This window comes from Cydia pomonella, chromosome 1, assembly GCF_033807575.1.
Source record: "Cydia pomonella isolate Wapato2018A chromosome 1, ilCydPomo1, whole genome shotgun sequence".
Classification (NCBI taxonomy): Eukaryota; Metazoa; Arthropoda; class Insecta; order Lepidoptera; family Tortricidae; genus Cydia; species Cydia pomonella.
In genome coordinates, this window is record NC_084703.1 from 1112150 (window position 1) to 1134791 (window position 22642).

Below are 22642 nucleotides of genomic sequence, written 5' to 3' on the forward strand. Positions count from 1 at the left end.
TCAGCAAATCATTTGTTAGCAACTTATATAACTGCGGCATAAATGCCCACTTTACCCGAGTCAGTTTATCGGTCCAGGCATAATACTTTATGCTATTTTAATATAATCGGCTATTACTCGTATTTGGTAATGTCTGTTTGACTGAAATTTCTTATTTTATTACTTTCAGTATGGGTTAACAAAATCCGTGAAACAGGCAGTTGCTACCGCCTGATGTTGGAGCAAGAAAGAAGCTTTATTGCATCAAAAGAGCGGTGCGATGAAGACGGGGCCGAGTTGTTAGTCATCGACAACGAAGTGGAGCACGAGGTCGTCAGGGGGTTGGTCCAGGAGTTGGATCCTGTATACGAGTACTTTTACACGGATATAATACGGAGGGATAACGTGCACCACTTTAAGGTAAGTCCGCGAAAAAGTGCACAGTTACATTCATGACAATATAACACATGTTACATACATGACAATCATAGCTTAGTTCATGACATAGTTTTTTTATAGAACTGCCAATATATGGAGTGAAATCATATATTTCACTCTTGTGTTTTTTATAAAGTAATCAACTTTGTTAAGCAATCACTTTAATTACGTACTTTCCTTAGGACATATTTATAATATTTACAAACACTTAACAATAAATGCTCTCATCTTCATCTTCTAAAACGTATATTGTTTTCATCATGGGCTAACTCTACCTTTCTTACAACACATATGCTGGGTACATCCCGATCTACTTTTTTTATTTTTCATAAATGTTAGTCCAGGTTTCTTAACGGTGTTTAATAGTATTTTATGCAACCGTTGTCTAAGAGAGGTCAAAAAAGGCGAGTGGCGAGATTAACAATTTGAGGCGAAGCCGAAGCCCCCCAGCGCGCACAAGTGGTTTACAGAAATCGCGAAGCGTCTGGTAGATACAACGAGGATATCGCCAGCATCCTTGGTACAATGTTTCAAGGGCCTATTTTAGATTTAAGCTAGTTATGGTAATACTCGTGTATATATCCATTATGTATATTGTTATTGTAAATAATAGGAGGGCAACAAATGGTATACTTCAACTAAACACTGTTGTCAACTGTTTCGAAATAGACATCGTAAGTATCCCATAACTTCCGAACTTATTGTATGGTTTCACCACATATAGGGTAAAGGCACTAACTAGTAGTCCGCCTTTTTACGAAATTTCTATGATTAAGATCGTCTAATTTGCTCACTAATGCACGAATAAGTATTGTTAATGTTCTTGCTGTTCTAAATTTAATAATTTTTTTTTATAAAGAATAAAACTTAATTGAGTTTTGTTTTTGGGAATATTTCATTCAATATAATGAAAAGGCCTTTTTTCCAGTAATCAGCCCCCTGTGTACCAATAAACAGCTTATAAGTACCCAGTGTCCAGCCATCCCAATCTATTTGCTGACTAGTTGGTTCTGAGCTCAACGATCTCAAATTCCAGTGGTTGTGGCTGACTATTGGGCATTTAATTTATTTAAATCACAGAAAGTCATAATAATGTAAATAGTTAAAGGTGCGTGATCTATCGACTTATATTTCATTTGAAAATAAAAAGGTCTTACCGATTTCTGGGTTGACGACCTTTTTAAAATTACTGCCTCGAACCCAGTAGTCAGCCAGAAATCATTTATTGCGAGCCATGGTACATAGTTATTACATTTAAATTATAGAAACACATGGCACCCTGAAAAGGCAAGTAGGAGGCTGACTATTGGATTTCGTACAAAAAAAGTAGTTTATTCTGCCGCCTAAACATGTTACTATTAGGTATATAGATTTAAGAATTTTTTATTTTTACTTTTTTTCAGCTAGATTCAGTATTAATTATGTGAAGTAGTCCACATTCTTTTAACAACAAGTTACATTTTGGCTGCTAACGTCTTATCAAAATACCATGTGACACTCCAAAAAAAGGCGGATATCACATAACCCTTCATGCCATAAGACAAGCACTACTTAGCACTACTTTTAAGTAGTGCTGTCTTAAGGTTCATGCTAGACAATTATTTTAAAACGTATGGTTTTTTTAGATTAATATTTTATCAATCTATAATATGACCTACATTTGACATGAATATTACAAAAACTTTGCTAATTACAGCCAAAAATAGGCAAATGACCACTGATGCATGGGTGAGCACGGGTGCATTTACCCTAAGTGCAGTTTTAGCAGTGCGGATAGCACTACCGAGTTGCATCTACGCCATATTGTTCTCAGTAGTAACAACTGACAAAAAATCCAGTACGTAGTTACCACCAACTTACTTGGGTGATAACTAAAGTTTCGCCTGACCTTATGCCGCAAAGGGCGCCGTAGAAACCCTGTATGTAAGATTGCGTGCTCGGAATGTCGGGCTTCGTCTGAGTTTGCCGTGTGGGGCACTGTACCACGCGCACTCTGAATGTATGTACAGTGTACCTGTATGGTGGACAACGTCAGAGCGCGCAAAGCTTACCAGGCACTATATATGTAAAAGGGGTACCTAATGATTCTCCGAAAATTGATTCGCAGATTATCGATTCGCAGACAACGATTCGCCGAATATCATTTCGCAGAGTGATTTATTTGTAGATGTAACTTTCGGTCGACTAACGTCACGCAGACTCTTGATTCACATACAGTTCGCTCCTGTGTAAATTAGCAGAACTATTATTGGACGATTTTCGTATGGCAGAGTAATCTTTTCGTTTAAGGAATGTTTAGTCGATTAACGTTTCACATTTTATACATCATTATTTTCGAAATAAAGTTTTTACTTACAAAAAAACTGACTTCAAAAAGGATGAAATAAAATATTAACCTTTTTTAAGTATATGCGTTACGCATAGTTTTGGTTTGAATAAATGTTTTACTTAAATATGAACAAAGGCATAGGTATTGTACAAACAGCAACACTCTTAACTGTCCACCGGTGGGCCATCGAACCTATGCAATATAGGTTTTTAATATCTGGACGACCGAGCCTTGCTCGGAAAATGTATAGAACTAAAAATGCTTGTTTTCCCAGAGATACGGACCTAGCTAGATCGCTTTTTCGTCGCAAATTTCATCGAAATCGTTAGAGCCGATCCGAGATCCCCAAAATGTATATACATATACATTTAGAGTCTGTTCGGAAAGAGAAGAGTCGTGCACAGACTACAAGAATTGCTCCTTTCAAGGCATACAATTTTATGGTCATTTGTGTTAATGAAAATAAGTATATAAGTAATTAAATATATGAAAACCATACTTATCAGACTCAAACTAAAAGTTGTTGTGTAGGTTAGTAATTTCCTAGTCTAGCCATAAATAAGAGCGAAGTTTTGTTAATCAATATTAATGCCAGATGATTATTCGATCTATTGTGTTTCTATGATTATTCTACGAAACGTAAATATGCGTATCAATGTTCTGCGTATTGACTACTCGTGCAAACGACTATTATGCGTAATGACATTCTGCCAATAGTTACTCGGCCAAATAACCCGTCTGCGAATCGTTGTCGGCGAATCGAAAATCGGCGTATTGTTTGTCGGAAAATCAATAGGGCACCATGTAAAAGCTCGTTTCGCGCGCATTGAACGTCGGCCTTGGCCCGACCATACAGTGTAACCTTCGGCCTTTGCATTTACATGCACAAAAAGTCGAGCTTTCTTAGTCGCATCCTCAGTAATTTGTATAAAATATCGTAAAATATATCATTAAATTTAAACTATCTTATCTATCGACGGCTATCGTTACATCTGGTTTTTGATCCGAGCCCTTCCACTGGCTTTTAAGGACACGTTACACCTCAAAATATCCCTTTCTATGTATCTGGGTAATAACTGCCCTACCGTGTCAGATGTATCTTTACCATTTATAAAAACACAGTTTTGAGTAAATCGCCTTTAAAGTTTTTGGTAAGCGTTAAAAATAAACTCGCGTATTTCGTGAGTTTAGTGAGTAAATTCATTTTAAAAAGGTGTTTTGTGTTTCAGTAGACGGTAAGAATTATTTAAAGGGTGTTTTGTGTTTCAGTAGACGGTAAGAATTATTTAAAAGGTGTGTTGTGTTTCAGTAGACGGTAAGAATTATTTATCGTATGGCATTACAGATACTGTATGTAAATTAAATAAATAATAATAAATAAATATTATAGGACATTATTACACAAATTGACTAAGTCCCACAGTTAGCTCAATAAGGCTTGTGTTGAGGGTACTTAGACAACGATATATATAATATATAAATATTTATAAAAATACATATAAAACACCCATGACTCGGGAACAAATATCCATGCTCATCACACGAATAAATGCCCTTACCAGGATTTGAACCCGGGACCATCGGCTTCGTAGGCAAATCACTACCCAGTAGGCCAGACCGGTCGTCAAAATTAATACATTACATTAATTTTGACGTACATTAAATATTAACCTAGAGACTGATGTTCGCACTCTTCAGATGATTGATTGATTAATTGCTGTAATTATATACATCTATTAATATAATATTGACAAAAAACATAAGGCCATCACGATAGTAAGCCAGTACCGTAGCCTATGGTCGCTTACAACTTAATAGATGTTACTTGTCTAAATACAATGTTTTATATGTTTCAAAACCTGGACCGGATTTTATTAACACGACTAACATATAATTGCAGTGAGTAGTTTTTTTAAATAAAAACCGTGACATAACTTTTCGCCGGATTTTGAAATCCACCCATCTTTGAATGACCATTTAATCCATTCTCACAACTCAACAATATCAACAATCGTAAACAATCAATATAAAATGTATACACAGATTAATGAAGTCACAGAGAGATGAAAATTACTTTATTATAATGACCAGCCTTTTTAACTTATTGCAAATTAACTGTCTAACCACATACATATAATATTTAACATCCTTAGAAAATACATTAGGATTTTCCAAATTATACATGACACATCATAATGTTATTTCCCTTGAAAATAATTAGTATATCTCTGAAACCTTAACTACACTGCACGAACCCGATGAGCTTCTTATCAACCCACACACTGACTTGAGAGACATTTACGACTTGTTGAACTAAGATCTTATTACGTTGACAACATACTTAATCGTTTTTGTATTGAAATTCCCTATCGTGAATAAAGCCAAATATTTGTACTATCCTTGACTGTTACGCATCGTTCATAAAAGGACTTATTTTTGATCCTTCATTCATTAGGTTAAGTTAAGACGTTAATGTTTGCAATTAAAAATCAATAATTTAATGTACAAAATATTCTTATAATTTATTTCATTCAGATTGCATAGTTTTATAATTAAAATATTCAATTAAATGCACAAATTCAATCGTTATTCAATGTCTCCATGTTCTAATTTAACTATGGCAATTTCGTATTCAAAACTTTGACAGTTCTTAGAGCTTTCAAAAACTTACCGTTTGTTATCCGATTCCCAACGACTTTGCCACTTTTTGTATTTTTGTAATTTTGGACGTAAACCAGCGTCTAGACTACAGTCCACTCTTATTTATCACCTCGACAACACCTGAGACCAGCGAGGATTTTACATTGACTTACAATAACACCGTAATACTACTACTACTATACTTAGCAGCGATCCAAAATGAGTCTTGGCTTCCGACACGAGTCCACGCCAGTTGTCTCGATCCTGTGCCATCTCCCGCCAGTTATCGGCCTGGAGATCGCGCAAGTCCGCTTCAACAACATCGCCCCGCGCGCTGCGCGGGCCGTTTTTCCAGGCATCATACCATCGATGATGTCATCCGCAGGGCTTTGGTGTCGGCCAATATTCCTTGCGTTTTGGAGCCTCCAGGGTTGTGCCGCACGGATGGCAAGAGGCCTGATGGTCTGACATTGGTTCCATGGCAGAAGGGTCGATGCATCTTGTGGAATGCGACGTGCGTGAGTACATTTGCACCGTCCCACTGAGTCTCACTATCAGGTCTGCAGGGACAGCCGCGGAGTATGCCGCCAAAATGAAGCATGCCAAGTACTCTGCCTTGGAACCAATATACGACTTTGTGCCAGTTGCAGTCGAGACTGCGGGGCCTTGGGCTGTGGAGGCCAGGGACTTTGTGAGGGATTTGGGTCGGCGGCTGAGGGACAGGGGGTGCGATCCCCGGTCCGGATCGTACCCGGTCCAACAGATCTCATTAGCCATTCAGCGCGCTAATGCTGCCCGCGTAATGGGGACATTTGAGCCAGGTACGATTCGTGATGATTATTTAATTTAATTTAAATTGTATAAATAAAAAACTAACGAAGCCTGATGCGGATATCATCAGTGGTATATTTGGGACGTGACATGTTGTATTTGTAGCCACCTGACGAAGCATGCGTTGCGGATTTCTTACATATAAACTGTTTTTTTTTAATGTTTTAAATGTTGTAATGTATTTCATAAATTGTATAGTTGTTTGTAAGGATTTGTGTAAGAATGTTATAATAATATATCAAATTAAATTTATTTCATTCATTCATTCGGTTAAGGCGCGTATACATCAAGTCCGTTTTAGCCTGATTGCACTCAGATTATAATGGGAAAATGTACCCTTAATGTACCTTACGTGCCATGTGGGAAATCGAACGTACCTTCTTAGGTTGGCAGATAGATATACCTATGTGTTTAAATGTGGTCCAGCTGGAGAGTAAAATCTGCAGCCGGACGACTTCTGGACCCGCCGATATCCGCTACTTCAAGACATAATTTAAAGATGAACATACCTGTTATGTACCTCTGAACTAATCGTTTTTTACTTAAAAAATGGTCTATAAATTATTATTTTTATGATTTTTTTTTGGTTAAACGCGGAATCGTAAGCGCCACGCGTGGTCTGGCTGCAGATTTTACTCCCCAGCCGGACCCTTTTTATATAAACACATATATCTGCCAAACTATAGAGGTACGTTCGATTTCCCACGCGGCACATGAGGTACATTAAGGGTACGAGTACGTTTCACTATTGTAAAAAAGTTATCAGATCTCTTGTAGGGCCAAGCTTCTAACTCTAAAAGCTCTAATTTCACAAACTCTGCAGCTTAGTCAAAATATATGGCTTGGCCGTTTGATAATAAAAAAAACCGATCAAGTGCGATTTCGTTTTACTCGCGCACCGAGGGTTCCGTACAAACTTTGAATTATCTCGTGTAACTATAAAGGCGAAAGACTTTTGATCAGATGTACCTATCCTAAGCATATTTGTGTACAGCGCCATCTATCGGCGAATTGTCTAACTAATTAGTGCGATGTAATGCACATATGTTGGTTTTTCGAGGATAATTCTCTATCATGTATATATCACGATTTCAAAAATTTTGCTTTTATTTGAATAAACGTTTCTTTAATGTAATCTCATAGAAATTTCAAGTGTAATAAACATAAGTAAAGTTGGTTAAATTGCAAACTGAATTCGGAAATGTATTTTGTTAATTAAAAAAAAGTTACCAAGATAATGTTTTTGCTGTAAAATTTATAGTAATGTTAATATTAAGTAAAAATTTCATAATTTTTCGTCGGTAAACTTCGGAGATAAGGGGGGAAATGGTATTTTTTTTTACATTTTCCTCCATACATCAATTTTTATTTACTATGAAAAAAAAAGAATAAAATGTTTTGGATTGTACAATTTGAGTTCTTTCAAATGATACCCCACTTGACCTAGTCACTGGACTTTAAATTTTGCCCCCTCTTCATTTTGAGCATTTTACAATACAATACAATACAAATATACTTTATTGCACACCTCAATACAGAAACAGTACAAATAATACAACACATAAAGAAGAGGTAAACAACAGGCGGTCTTATCGCTAAAAAGCGATCTCTTCCAGACAACCTTTAGGTAGCGGAATTAAAAAAAAAAATGTACATTTTACATAGTTAATAAAAAAATAAAAACTTTTAAATTGTCTGGGTTATCGTTGTTCATAACTATACCAATTCAAATCGATAGCTTAAGTGGTTCTCGACATATTTAGCGATGTGACAGACGGACGGACGGACAGAGTCGCACCATAAGGGTTTCTTTTGTACCTTTTTGGTACGGAACCCTAAAAATAATGAATATTGTATACATTTTTCACCTTACGCCCATGTGACGGTAGCGAAACAGCCAAGCCATATATTATGACTACAGTGTGGAGTTTGAAAAGTTAGGACTTGTAGAGTTAGCAGCTTGGCCCTACAAGAGATCTGATAACTTTTTGTTAGTGCGAGCCTTATGGTCTTGGCCAGCGATTGATAATAAACATAGATGACGAACTAGCTAACAAGATTCAAACTATTCAAAGGTCGTCCTCTTGATGTTTCACAATGGTAATATATTTATATATGTATGTATATTTATGTATCATATGATTTATGTACGTATAATTTTGTGATATTTTTTTATCATTTTACTCTGTATTCTGAATTCTGACCCTGCACCAATTAGGATCTTGCGGTTTGGCTCATGGTTGACTGGTAGAGAATGCCTTCTGGCATTAAGTCCGCCATTTGTACTCTTCATGTATTGTGCAATAAAGTTTAAATACAACGAGGGGCGGCGGGTTTAGGGTCGGCAACGCGCATGTAACTCCTCTGGAGTTGCAGGCGTACATAGGCTACGGAGACTGCTTACCACCAGGCGGGCCGTATGCTTGTTTGCCACCGACGTAGTATAAAATAATAAATAAATAAACTAGCTCTGTAAATTAAAAAGACCCCACACCACATTGTGCCGAAGCGGGCGGGGCGTCAACTTTGTGCCGCGGAGCTATTTAGTTCGCTAATGGCGGCCCGTTGTCACAGTCTTAGTAAGAAGTATTAAAATTATATCTTGAATGAAAGAAATATGCCTTATTGTTCAGATAAATGATGTGCTTGTCGTTTCAACAAACACTGGAAAAATATGGGATTACACACGTATATAGTTTAGCTAGGATCATATTATTTTAATTTCTCTTGATCAAACAAAACAGGTCTTATATGGGGATGATGTTATGCATTTTAAACAATCGTTGATATTAAACTTTCATTTAAAATTTGTTCAGGTTGTTGTTTTAATAATTTAAATTCGTGATAGTAAATACGAATCGTCGTTGTAGGTGGCGCTTTTTATGTGAACATTTTTACTAAGTCTTGGTATCGTTACATACGCGGACGGCTGGACCGATGAATATTTCTATGTCCAGGGACGGTTTGAACGGTGAAAAAATATGGAAAGAATGCGAGGAAAATAGTAAAAACAATAATGATATTTTCCCATACAAACTGTTCCTTGAGGACGTGTTCAATACGATTTCTGCATGTTTGTTCTGATCAAGATGAAAATCGATATCTGAGGATCCTAGAGGACCTTTATAATGAATCAGAGGTCTAAAATAAAACAAACGCCCGCCATCTTGGATTTCTGCATTTTTTTCTCTGATCATAATTAAAATCAATATCTGATAAACGGGCCTTCATTATGATTACGAGGGAAGATTGGGTAAAAACGCCCGACATCTTGAAAATCTCCATTTTTGCTCTTATCATGATGATAATCGATATCTGAGGATCCGAAAGGACCTTTGTAATGAACCTGAGGTAAAAAATGAAAAAAAAAAGAATGTCTACCATCTTGGATGTGTGAGTTTTGGCTCTGATCGAGGTCAAAATCGATATCTAAGGGAGATTCATTATAAAGATCCTCTCAGATCCTCAGATATTGATTTTCATTTTGATCAGCGGAAAAATGCAGAAATCCAAGATGGCGGGCGTTTTTTATGTTTGACCTAAAATTCGTTATAAAGGTCCTCTCGGATCGTCAGATATCGATTTTCATCTTGATCGGATGAAAAATTTTGTCTGTAATTCAAACCTGCGGCATTTTTTTAATTTTTTTAATTCAAATTGATAATAAAAGGCCTCTGGATCTCCTCACAGTCGGTTTTCATCTTGATCAGAGCAAAATATAAAATTCGCAAATGCCAGCTGGTTTTTTCCGATTTTGACCTATCAAAGTTACATTACAATAGAAATTATTAGACATATTTCTGTGCCACCTAACTAAACATCGCAGGTGCCCTATAAGATGAACGATAAAATGTATTAATTGGTTCGGAGGCTTAATTGCCTTTAAACACGTGCGAAAAACAAACAAATAATAAGCCTGTATATTAATATACTTTAAAATAAAATAATAAATTATCATAAGTAATATTCAAAACATTCGATATCGCATGAAACCGTCTACGGGCATGAAACGGTTTACAGGAACATTCGACATTCTTGACTTACACCGAGGAGCCGAACACTCAAAAAGCAATTTCTGAGGGAAAGTGTCATATTTTGCTTCAAATACTAGACTTTTTGGTGGCATCGTCCACGGGCTGAAATTATCGTACTTTTGCGTACGATAATGCTCTTTGGAACGTACATCGTACCTGAATCCAAATTATCGTACATGTACGATAATTATCATACGCCTGGCAACACTGCGTCTGAGGGGTCTATAAGACCGCAGCTAAGCTTTGAGACCCTATTATTATTATTATTATTGAAGTTTGTGGGCCTTTGAGTGCCACGTCGACCAGGCATTGATCTATTGTGACAGCCCTTTAAAGTTCATTACTAATCCCCGTTGAATCCAGGAAATTCCAGATTCTTTGGGCCGTAATATTCTGTACCTCATAGGGTTGCAATACGTGCCGCCCTAAGTTGATACTTTTTTTTGACATTAGTGGTCCACAGGAACAGAGAATGTGGATTGCAGTCTCCTCTGACTCCTTGCAGAACCTGCATGTCGCATCTTGTTTCTTTGCAATTTGAAACATGTGTTTGTTCAACTTACAGTGTCCAGTCAATATTCTGGTCACCGCGCCGGCTTTGCATCTTTTGAGCCCTAGAAGCTCCCTAGAAGTTTTGCTGTTGAACCCTTTGAGGTTTTCGAGTGTTCTTGTCCTTTTACGAACTTCCAGCAATCGTTTGCCCTTATTTTTTCTAAATTGCTGAGCAGAGAATATGCATCCCGTTTTGTGATTCCACAGAACGGTTCTCGGCCGACCAGGGGTGTGTCTGGGCCCATTCTAGCAAGTTCGTTTCCTTTCACGTCGGAGTGCCCTGGTACATCTAAGTATGACTTTGTTGGAGTTAGCCAGTGCATTTAGGTTTGTTTTACAGTTCTGGGGTCGTCCAGAAATCATGTGATCATATTTGACCTATTTTTGACCCCCCGCTCCCCCGTGGTGATATTTGGTGATTTTAACGCAACCCCCTCCCCCCTGCCACAAGATCACGTGATTATAAAATTATGTGACGACCGGTCTGGCCTAGTGGGTAGTGACCCTGCCTATGAAGCCGATGGTCCCGGGTTCAAATCCTGGTAAGGGCATTTATTCGTGTGATGAGCATGGATATTTGTTCCTGAGTCATGGGTGTTTTCTATGTATTTAAGTATTTCTAAATATTTATATATTATATATATCGTTGTCTAAGTACCCTCAACACAAGCCTTATTGAGCTTACTGTGGGACTTGGTCAATTTGTGTAATAATGTCCTATAATATTTATTTATTATTTATATGTTGCGTGTACCCTTATACGCTAAGCAAATCTAATGTCGTTTCTACTGTACGAGTATATGTTTAAGATGCTATCTCTCTCTCGTTTTTGATAGCAATGGCGGATGATTGAGGAAAAACGTCTCATAGCTCCCGCAAATTGTGACAATTCTAAGTTGCGGTTGAAAAGCATGAGTAATGTATATACCTAGTACTTATAATAATTAGGTAGGTAATTGTAAAACAGTTATAACTAACAATAAGTAAATAAAGTTTGATTGAAACCACTTCTTTTCTCCTTGTTTTCCTTGTATGAACTCAGAAAAAAAGGTCTTTGTTCAGATCCCCATGCTTGGACATCATATAAAAATACACATTGGATGCTAATAAACAAATAACTGTGAAACCGTGAATCTACTCGCTACGAAATTTTTTAATATTAATTATTTAAAGTTGGTGCGATGAATGTTTTTTAAGGGTAAATACGCATTTAAAATAGAGCGGAGTATTTGATCTCATTACATTTTGAGTAATATTGCTGTTTTCAGCTTTCCCGCTTTGAAAAAAAAAATTACACGTGATATCTTCTCTGATCCCCCCCTCCCCCATCGTGACCCCCCCCCCCCCTCCTAAACGATCACATGATTTCTGGACGACCCCTTAAGGGTTCATATCATAATCATAATCATAATAATTTATTGATAATATAAAATTACATGTCAGGGTTACAGTATGTAACTACAATATTATACAATGTTAAACTATAGGTTTAACTTTAACTTTATTAATTACATTTTATATAGCTGCTTGTGGTCGTAGAACGTCTGCTCGAGAAGCCATTTTTTAAGCTTCGATTTAAAAAGTGACGCACTTATATTAAAGTATGTATTATGTTAAAGTATGTAACTTTACTTTTGAGTGACATTAACGTGAGACACTTCATTCGGTTCTTGTCTGTTTTAATTTTTTTGTGTTTTAATTATTTATATAAGAATTCAAGCCTTGGAGACCCTCTACATCTCTAAGGATAATTTAATATATATTTTTATATTTTATCTCTGACACGTAGAGACTTATACATCTCTAAAGAATTTTAGTATTTTATGGTTTTATTTTTTTATCATAGTTTTTTTTTGTGTAATTTGACATTTAGAGACAGTATACATCTCTAATAAAGTATTTATTATTTCATAGATTCGATATTTGTAATTGTTTTTTTATTTTTATTTATTGTTTGTAAAAATGGACATGTAAAAGTGCCCCTGTGGCCTATTTGCTGAATAAATGTTTGATATTTGATATTTGACTTGGTGCTGCTATAATTTCCCGCGGTAGATGATTGTACATCTTACGACCTTACCTTACCATAATAGAGGGGAAAGATCGCCTCCTTGTGGGCACCCTTTTGTGGTATAAAATTCATGCTCTATAGTATTGAGGGTCGAGTGGCTACTCTGTTCGAGAGCATGCTATGTACCCATCTGGTGGTGGTTTCGTCAACTGAAGAGTTGAGTATGGTTCGAGACCCTATACGAGGGCTGTTATTTTTGGATCTGGAAAACCAAAAACAACAAATATGCTTTTTTGCTTTTATATTTGTTCACCAAGATAAATGATGCATTAATATACATTGTAACCACTTTCCATAGCATTTGTTCCATTCTGATTTCGGTGTACAAAACGTGAATTTTACGCAAAAACGATTTTTTTGCGAATTTTTATTTTTCTTACTGCTAAATATTTAACTGAAAAGCGGTGATATGGCATGTATCTATTACTCACGCCGACAAATGTAAATAACATTTTGAAAAAGGGATTCTTATGTTAAAGGAAGATTTTACGATATTAATGACTCTAATGACGGATATAATAGCACCATAGATAGGTGCCACATTATGTACCACATTTTAAATGTTTTCATTGATTGATAGCTTGATTAACACCCAATACCGATCAAATCGGCAATTCCATCACAGCCTATATACAGTACCCATAGTGTAACTTTGATCGACATCATAACGTGACGAACGCGTTTGCGTTAAGTCTCATTTTGTATAGGATTTTGAGTTTCCAAGACGTCCCGCTTCGCGCGCTCTTTCGAAATCCAATACAAAATGAGACTAAACGCAAACGCGTACGTCACGTTTGGAAATCGAATTTATTTACACTAGGGGTACAGATCACTAATCAGCCAATACATGTTTAACTCTAATTTTGGTAAATGCTGTGTCATTTCATTTATATTAACAACAACGATAAAATCATTAAGGTTCTTTCTTTGTTTAGTTTTTATAATTACGAATCGAAACATCTTTAAATAGGGTTGTTTCCATCTACAAATCTTAGGGCAGAATTGTATCCCAATAAATTCTTTTGGATTATAAGAACATGTTAAACTACTTTGAGGGGACCTGTAATGACCATATTTTTGTAAATATTGAATTTAAAATATCTTTTGGCACACGTCACGTGACCAAACTCGAAACGTCTTTGAAGATTCTGATGACGTCACAACTCTCGGATTGACACTCTTGACAGTTAGGCGATAAACAACAAATGATAAATGTCAGTTGACAGTTCGTATCTTCTACGTGCGTATGTAGTTATGTGTCAAACCGTAAACTGTGACGTCACACAATTTCAAAAAGAGCGTTTTGGGCGCAAAAGCATCTGTCAAAATATATTTTGTTAATTTAACATATTTAAAACCGTTTTTAGTACAAAAGTTGAATTTTAGGGCAACTTTTTAGCTAATATAGAACGTAATACAAGCGTTTCAAAAAATTGGAAACAACCCTATTGTTCTATCTTGCTTCATTATTAAAGGGAAACAATGTTACTACGATATATTACAATATGGAATATTTTTTACGGATATTTTGCAATTTGGGTGAGTAACACACTTCTTTCTAAGCAAACTTCTTTTTAAAGCAAAAAATAAAAATCGTAAAGTATTCTTTGTTATTCCCAGCGAAGACGAAGGTGTAATTCAGGATTACAAGATTTAATATTATATATAAATATATTGATGGTTTTTTTATAAGATGTTATTCAGAGCCAGGATTTGATATCTATGTTGCCTTTTCTGGTTACACGGATTTTTTGTTACAACCTGTATATTCCTCAAGTGAATACTCTAGACCTTGTGATATCCAAAAATATTGAAAGTAATAATCACATTAAAGCAATTGAAAACATTTCGACGACCAGTTTGGCCTAGTGGGTAGTGACCCTGCCTACGAAGCCGAAAGTCCCGGGTTCAAATCCTGGTGATATTTGTTCCTGGATGAGCATGGATATTTGTTCCTGAGTCATGGGTGTTTTCTATGTATTTATAAATTATATATATCGTTGTCTAAGTACCCTCAACACAAGCCTTATTGAGCTTACTGTGGGACGTAGTCAATTTGTGTAATAATGTCCCATAATATTTATTTATTATTTATTTATTATTATAAATCATTGACGTCATGCCCAAACTGAAAGAGAAGTAATGGATTATTTGACAATATTGTACTCTTTTCAATGATTGTCACTATTTAACATAAGAACGGTGGTTTGAATCAACTTGTAAAGGTATTTAGGTAGCAATAGATGTAAGTATAAAATATATAAATTTATTTACAGAAATGTACACTTGAACGTTAAGTTTCAAATGTCGCTTGTATTGTAAACATATTTATGGCACATTGACTGGAAATATTATTTTCTGTAACGTTCAATGTAAACATGTATTTGTCACAATGTATGTTAATTTTTCTATGGAAGAAAGATTGTAAATATAAAGATAAATCTGTCAGGTGTGTTGTAAGCGTGTTTTGTCACGCTGTGTGTAAACTTATTTAAATGTAAAGATGTTTTTGTAACACTCAATTCCAAAGTTATCTTTGACCTCGACTGTATCTCTGTAATAGAAATCAGTATATCTATCCCTAATACAAGCTAGGCTCAAAACAAGAGTCACCCGCCAACCTGACGTCACGTCAGATTGGCGGGTGGACCTGTGAAATCCTGCATGCAAAACGAATGTATTTATATTGTACCTTCAGTATACCTTTAATAGAAACCAGTGTAATACTCCCTGAAGCGGGATATTTAAAACATAACGTCTTTTTTGTTACACTACACTGGTTTATATTAAAGGTACACTGAGGTACACAGAAGGTACAATATGTTTATAAATAATTATTTCGTTGAAATTCGCTGAGGTTCACCCGCCACCCTGACGCTCACTGAAAAAAGATCTTATTGAGGAAGTGTGACGAAAAATCTATTTTTACATACTATCGTTTATAAAAAAAAACCCGAGCACTTTTCATTCGTCGGAAAGAAAAGTGCTCAGGAAGATCCTGGGACCTGTCCGAAGTGACGACGGCTCCTGGAGGATCCGGAAAAATGCCGAGATCGAAGAGTTGGTGGCTGAGCCCAATATCATCGGCGTAACTAAATCCCACAGACTTCGCTGGCTCGGTCACCTACTCAGAATGGGGGAGGATCACGTAGTCAAGGAAGCGTACTTGGGGCGACCAACCGGCCGTCGACCGATCGGGCGCCCCAGGTACCGCTGGTGTGATATCGTGGAGGCGGACCTGCGTCGGCTGAATACCAATTCATGGCAGGAAACCGCGCTGGATCGGGACAGGTAGCGTTCTCTCGTTTCGGAGGCCAAGATTCTTTTTCGATTGCTGAGCCAAAGCAGTTAGTTAGTTATCGTTTATAGAATCACCTACCGACGTAAAAAATTCCCACTACATTTATTTTTAAATGTATGTAAAGTGAGAAAAAATGGGATTCCTGCCTCGCTTGTTGGTTGCAATAGGTACTTGTAGTTGTGATATGTGGCGTCACAGGAAAACTATCTGGTCTTTAGTATACGTTTATTCTGTCTTAAATGACAAGTACATGCCGTTTATAGTAAGCTGTGAACGGGTGTGGTGTGTGTAGTACACACACTATGATCACTACGTAGTCTCGCTAATAGTGCAATTGGTGTCTGGGAAGTAATTGGTGCGCAGAATCAAAAACGTTTCTTAGGGCGTCGAGGCGCCTCGACCCATGTTCCGAGTTATTCCTGGTGCAGATGCAGAGGCTGTCATGGATGGCAATTTAACGCGGCAACGGAGCGAGTACGATATAATGTCTCGGCCCTCAATACCACTTTGTGGCATTTGGAGTCGAGACACTAGGGCCGTGGGGTCCAAGCGCCAAGATACTATTTAAAGAAATAAGTAAAAAACTCATAGATTCTACCGGTGACCAGAGAGCTGGCAGCTTTCTCTCGCAGCGCATAAGTATTGCCATTCAGCGAGGGAATGCTGCCAGCATCTTTGGCACAAGCCCGCGGGGGCCTTATTTAGATATATTTTAATTTAGATTCGTTTTTAATTTTAATATAAGTAGCTATTTTATTTGATTGTATGTACCATTAGTTTCACTTGTTCATTATATTTTATTGATATATAAGTAGGTAGGTAACTACTGAAAAGAATATTATCCAGTATCTACGTTACGATCAAGTAATTTTTGTGGTAAATAGTGGATTTTTTATCAGTTGTTCTTAGTGAGTTCAATATAAGTATGAGGAAAAATACCTAGCTGTTACCAGTGGTAACAAATTGGTGGTAACAGGTGGAAATAATCTCCTAAATGAGTACGGGAGCGCAGCCTCTATCTTGTAGTTAAGGTGACGTTTGGTTCTAGTCGAGACTCTTCATGAAATCGCCTACGCGCCCTGGGCGTCAGACAATGTTGAAGTAGAGCAGTATTACGAAGCTGTAGCAGCCCTACTCAGGGCCAAGGACGCCATGTATGTACAAAGGTAAGTGTTTTATATCCCAGATACTCTTTAAGCGGAGTAGGTCTCTCTTAGGAAGTCACTTTCTGAAGCCACTTTCTGAGTTCGTCAATTTTTTAGCATAAATTGGCATTCTTAGAAAGTGACCTGCATTGAAAGTGACGTCCTCAGAACGTGATTTTATTTTATTATTATTTAATCTAAACCTTAGTTGATATAATGCTTATGTTTGTATTACTTTTTAACTTGTATTTAATATATTCTATAATGGCTTTTGTTATATTATATTTTAATATAACAACATACTTTTTACAATCAAAAATATTGTTTTTTTTATAGTGTCGCAGTTCTAACCTAACTCACTTTTTGCTAGATATTCTATAGATATTCGTTTGATTGGGGTCTCGGTTTTAACCTAAGCTAACCCACACTGGAAATCTTTTATTTCTATTGAGACTTACATATAATTATATAATGTCACTAGTTAGAACAAATATGTTTTATAGTAAGTAATAATACTAATAATTATGGAACTGTATATTAGACGAAGTCTAAATATACCCTATAACCATTATACCGAGAGTAACATTATGTATGTCGCTGATTAGGTAATTAATATAGTAGTAGGTATGCCTTTTATTACGTTATTAAAAATGACGATATCTCAAACTATAATATATGAAAAGTAATTATAAAAAACGTAGTACACTCTTAGGAGGACAAATATATTACTAAACTAACCGTATAAAGAATAACCTATAGACAATCATTTTGGTCGCAAAACGTCAATAATGGTCAGACTTAGTAAAGCTATTCGCAGTGTCTAAACATTTAGGTACAACGATAGGGAAGGTGAGGGGAGGGATTCGTACACAGGGAGGCTTCGTACAGTGTACATATCTCGACTATCAAACATAAAATAAAGTTTTGTTCTATTCTATTCTATTCTATTCATGCTGAAGCGCTCATATTCTCTGTGTAAGCATGTCCTACGATATTTATTTATTTATTTAAATTATTATGGAGGCCGGTCTGTTTACACGGGCTACATGTTATGTTATAAGTATGTAACTTTACTTTTGAGTGGCATTAACGTGAGACACTTCATTCGGTTCTTGTATGATTTAATTTTTTGTCTTTTAATTATTTATATAAGAATTCAAGCCTTGGCGACCCTCTACATCTCTAAGGATAATTTAATATCTTTTTTTATCTCTGACACTTAGAGACTTATACATCTCTAAAGAATTTTAGTATTTGTTGGTTTTATTTTTTTATCATAGTTTTTTTGTGTAATTTGACATTTAGAGACAGTATACATCTCTAATAAAGTATTTATTATTTCATCGATTCCATATTTGTAATTGTTTTTTGTAATTTTGATTGTTTGTAACAATGGACGTGTAAAAGTGCCCCTGTGGCCTATTTCCCGAATAAATGTTTAATATTTGAATTTCCCTCGTTTATAAGTTTTCTTACGAATTCTTATTCAAATAACGATAATGTTCTTGAATGCCCAACACTGACCGTATCGCACCAAAGAAAAGTAATTATTCGTTCCTTTCAGTTGCTTACGCAAATATACATACAACTCACCATGCATTTTTCTTATGAAATAGAATGTACTTGAAGCAAGACTAGTGGGATTATACTAACCTTTATTTTATTACACAGGAACGTTGGAATAGTATTTGTGTAAGTTGCACAGAGTCATTCGAGCATATTATAGATAAGAAAAGCACATCAGGTGGAAAGTCAAATACGAACAAAAGCTTCCTCTATAATGCAGTTCAGTTCAGATTTTTTTAATAATGGCATCTCATCTGATTTTACTAATTAATATTTACTAAAACGGGACTTGATCGCGTAAAAATAAAGTTTGAAAATTTACCTCCGACGTTTCGACGATGGCGTTGTCCCCGTGGTCTCGGAGAAGATTAAGTCCCGTTTTAATAAATGTTAATAAGGCATCCGTCCAGTGGGATAATTTTGCCCGTGTCAAGGTCGGCAGATCAAATATATACCTACCTATAACATTCGCGCCAATACGAGTATCAAAGGTGTGACCGTGGTTGCTCTTAGTTAAGTGATAGCTCAACCAAAAATATATTGATTGACTAAGATGTGTAAAATCTACAACTTCGTGTTTCTAATTTGACAGGTAAACGAGATGCCGATGGCGCTCTAGAGGTCCATAAATTTTGCGGTAACAAAGACAATTCAGTGACCGCAAAAAATATGGTGCAGTACAGCGCCATCTGTGTTGGATATCCAACTAAGGGGCACGTTTGTTTTTAAAACTTCACCTCTCTATTACAATCAATTCTCTTTGGCTGGAGTTACAACTAGGCACAATGGATTGCCGGGTGTTGACTAAAGAATGGTTAAACGTGCTCCATGGTTAATTCTTCATTCTTCACTTTCACATTATTACTGCATGATATTGATAACGTAAGATAATTTTATTGATTTTTATTTTTGTTTTATATTATTTTGATAGGCACAATAACACAATGCAGGCAAACAACATTTTAAAATATTCCATACATAAGTGTCTTATACACTACCCACACCTCGATTACATTTGTACACAACACAACCACGGAACAATTATTAAGCTAAGTACTAATTTTCACTTAAAATACACGATATAATATAATAATAAGTATTTACTTACAATTTTGGGTCAGCAAAACATTTTTGAACTTAGGTAAAGAATAGTTCAAAATATCTAAATCAATATCTAAGTTTTTTCTTTTTTTTTTCTGGACTAAAACATTTATTTATAGAAAAGTAAACACAAATGGGTGGAAAAACAATTAAAAACTTATAAATAAAAAAATTGTTATATAAACGACACATTCTAAAGACTAGGTATAAGCTACATATCAACATTACACTCTAAGCAATAATAATGAGCAAAACACAAAAAAAAAACAACAAAAATCATGAGACTCTTTGACATTTTGTAATTTAACCAAAGATGATGAGGTGATGTAGAATATGTTTAAATGATATTATAAATGACCAATTTATTACGAAATCATCCTGTTGAGTTTTAAATTTGATATTTTTATTTAAGGTAGCTTTTTACTAGTATTTTAAATGTAGGTTTCAATTACCTATCCTTTGCCAACGCGCAGAAATTCTAGTGCCGTCTCGTTCTGCGGCATTCATATGAGACGCCATCTTGGCGAAGTTCCTAAATTGGTGCGGACCTAAACGCATCCTTTAATCGAAATAAATAAAAATGTGCATCAAATAGCAAAAAACTGTTAAAACAAAGTGAAGTGACGCGTGTGAACTGATGCCGAAGTTTGGCGAATGTTTTAAAAAGTGTTCGCCAGCAAGACATTATAGGACAAGCTCCCAACTAGACATGGGCGCCGGTCAGAAAGAATCAAGCGCCGGCGGTGCGCCGCGAAAAAACCCACGGTGGTGGCGAAAGATTTTTCAACTTCTTAAATATCGCTTGCAAGGGGTTCAATGTTAAGACGTATACTCGAAATGATAAAACCACGCAAAAAAAAGTAGGTACTTAAACACAAGGCGTTTCGATTACTCGTATTTATGTAATAAAATAAAAATTATTTACAACTTTTGCGGTTGTCTCTGTCTCTTCTTCTTTGTCCTCATCTTGTCCCATTTCAGTTGGGGTCGGCTCTCCTAATCGATTTTTTTTTCATTATTTAGAAACAAACAGTCTCTTATGATAATAAATTACAATATAGGGTAATCAGACTTATAGACTTACAGTTTCCTTAATAAGAATATGAAAACCATATAACTTATATAAGTACTAAACTAGAAATATAATTTCTGAGTAGTCTTATGAAAAGTTACAAAAAAAACTCGTACAACCGAACTAAAAAACAAAAAAAAATAGATAAATAGGGTAAAGGCACCAGTAGTCAGCCTTATAACGCATTTTTAAAGTTTGTACTCTCGACGTTTCTACAGGATTAGTCGGATAAATAAACGCATAAAATGGTTAGATCAATTGTTTATTAGAGTTTTAAAACAAAGTATGTCAAAAAATAACAATCCTTTTTATAATATCTATAATTAAGATTAAACAAAAAATGGCACTTTTCTCCAGTAGTCAGCCTCTAAAATCCAGTAAGCAGCCTTTGTGTACCCAGTACTCAGCCTTTATAAACTATTAATAACAATGAAATAAAAAACACTATTATTTGTATTAAAGTTAACGATATTATGATATTTATCATTCCTAGGTAGGAAGCTCTTATAAGTACAATTCTCATGCCACGAAATTTGTAGGCCATAGGTGCTTAAAATTATTCTTGCAAACTAATAAACACTGTATTTATCTTCTTATTTTTTATTAATGAATCTGTTTATTTAATAGAATTCATTATTTTTAAAATCGGTTTAAATGCTGGTGAAACCCGTGCAGGGGCCCGTTAGATATTGGAATATTTCTCAACAAAAGTATGTATACACTTTTGAACCTTATTTAAATGATTTAAGGTTCATAATATTTGGCAGCGACGTACCAAGGAAGATAATGGCTGAGTACTGGATCCGTGAACCCCAGTGGTCAGCCGCATTAAAACGTTACTTCAAATGCGGCTGACTACTGGGTTTTACTTTAAATTGACTGAGACATGCCTAACTAAATTTGAAAATGTAAATGTAACGGTCCTAACGGTCGTATTGGATCGAAAATAAAAAAAAATACTATTAACCCAAAGGTCAGCCGCGGGAGGCTGGGCACTGGATTTTTTGTAAAAAAGTGGTATCCAGTGGTCAACCTCCTCAATTTATAAGTTAAATATTGATATTTCTATTTAAATATAACGCAATTTAATAGATAAACTATCCAATAAACCCATCATTAACAAAAAACAGTAACTTTTTATATTAAAACATGTTTTTTCTCACGCGTTAAAAGAACACCACGTGCAGTAAAAAATATGGCGGACATGACATTCTAGCTCTCGTCAACAAACATCACCTTTATGAACGAGTATATTTCTTCTCCCCGATACCTCACCGCACCTGCCGCGTTACGTATTAACGAATAAGGAATCAGAGCTCCTATTTGACTACTCGCGATTTGTTTAATCGAATATACCAGATATTTATGACCAATAAACGACTTAAAAGGCTGACTACTGGTTCCTGGCTGGCCACTGGTGCTGTTACCCTAGCATGTTTGAATTATTGACACAATCCGTGATGTCGTTTATATAAAGGACAAATAATAAAGGCCCCAAATGTGAACCCTGCGGCACACCAGAACTAATAGACCTATAATGAGAAATATGCCCTCTCACAGCGACAACCTGCGAACGATTTTCT

At 35.8% G+C, this 22642-nt stretch overlaps 1 protein-coding gene across 2 annotated transcripts in view; it reads left to right on the plus strand.

Annotated features, from left to right (window-relative positions):
- Positions 1–22642, plus strand: part of LOC133526372 (uncharacterized) — a 43276-nt gene that overhangs the window by 8672 nt on the left and 11962 nt on the right. The window contains exons 2-5 of one of the 2 annotated variants that reach the window (XM_061862973.1): positions 170–399; positions 1031–1091; positions 17224–17341; positions 18992–19012. In XM_061862973.1, the coding sequence (XP_061718957.1) occupies positions 170–399; positions 1031–1091; positions 17224–17341; positions 18992–19012 (430 nt within the window). The remainder of the gene's footprint in view (positions 1–169; positions 400–1030; positions 1092–17223; positions 17342–18991; positions 19013–22642) is intronic. The other variant, XM_061862982.1, reaches the window with a different exon arrangement.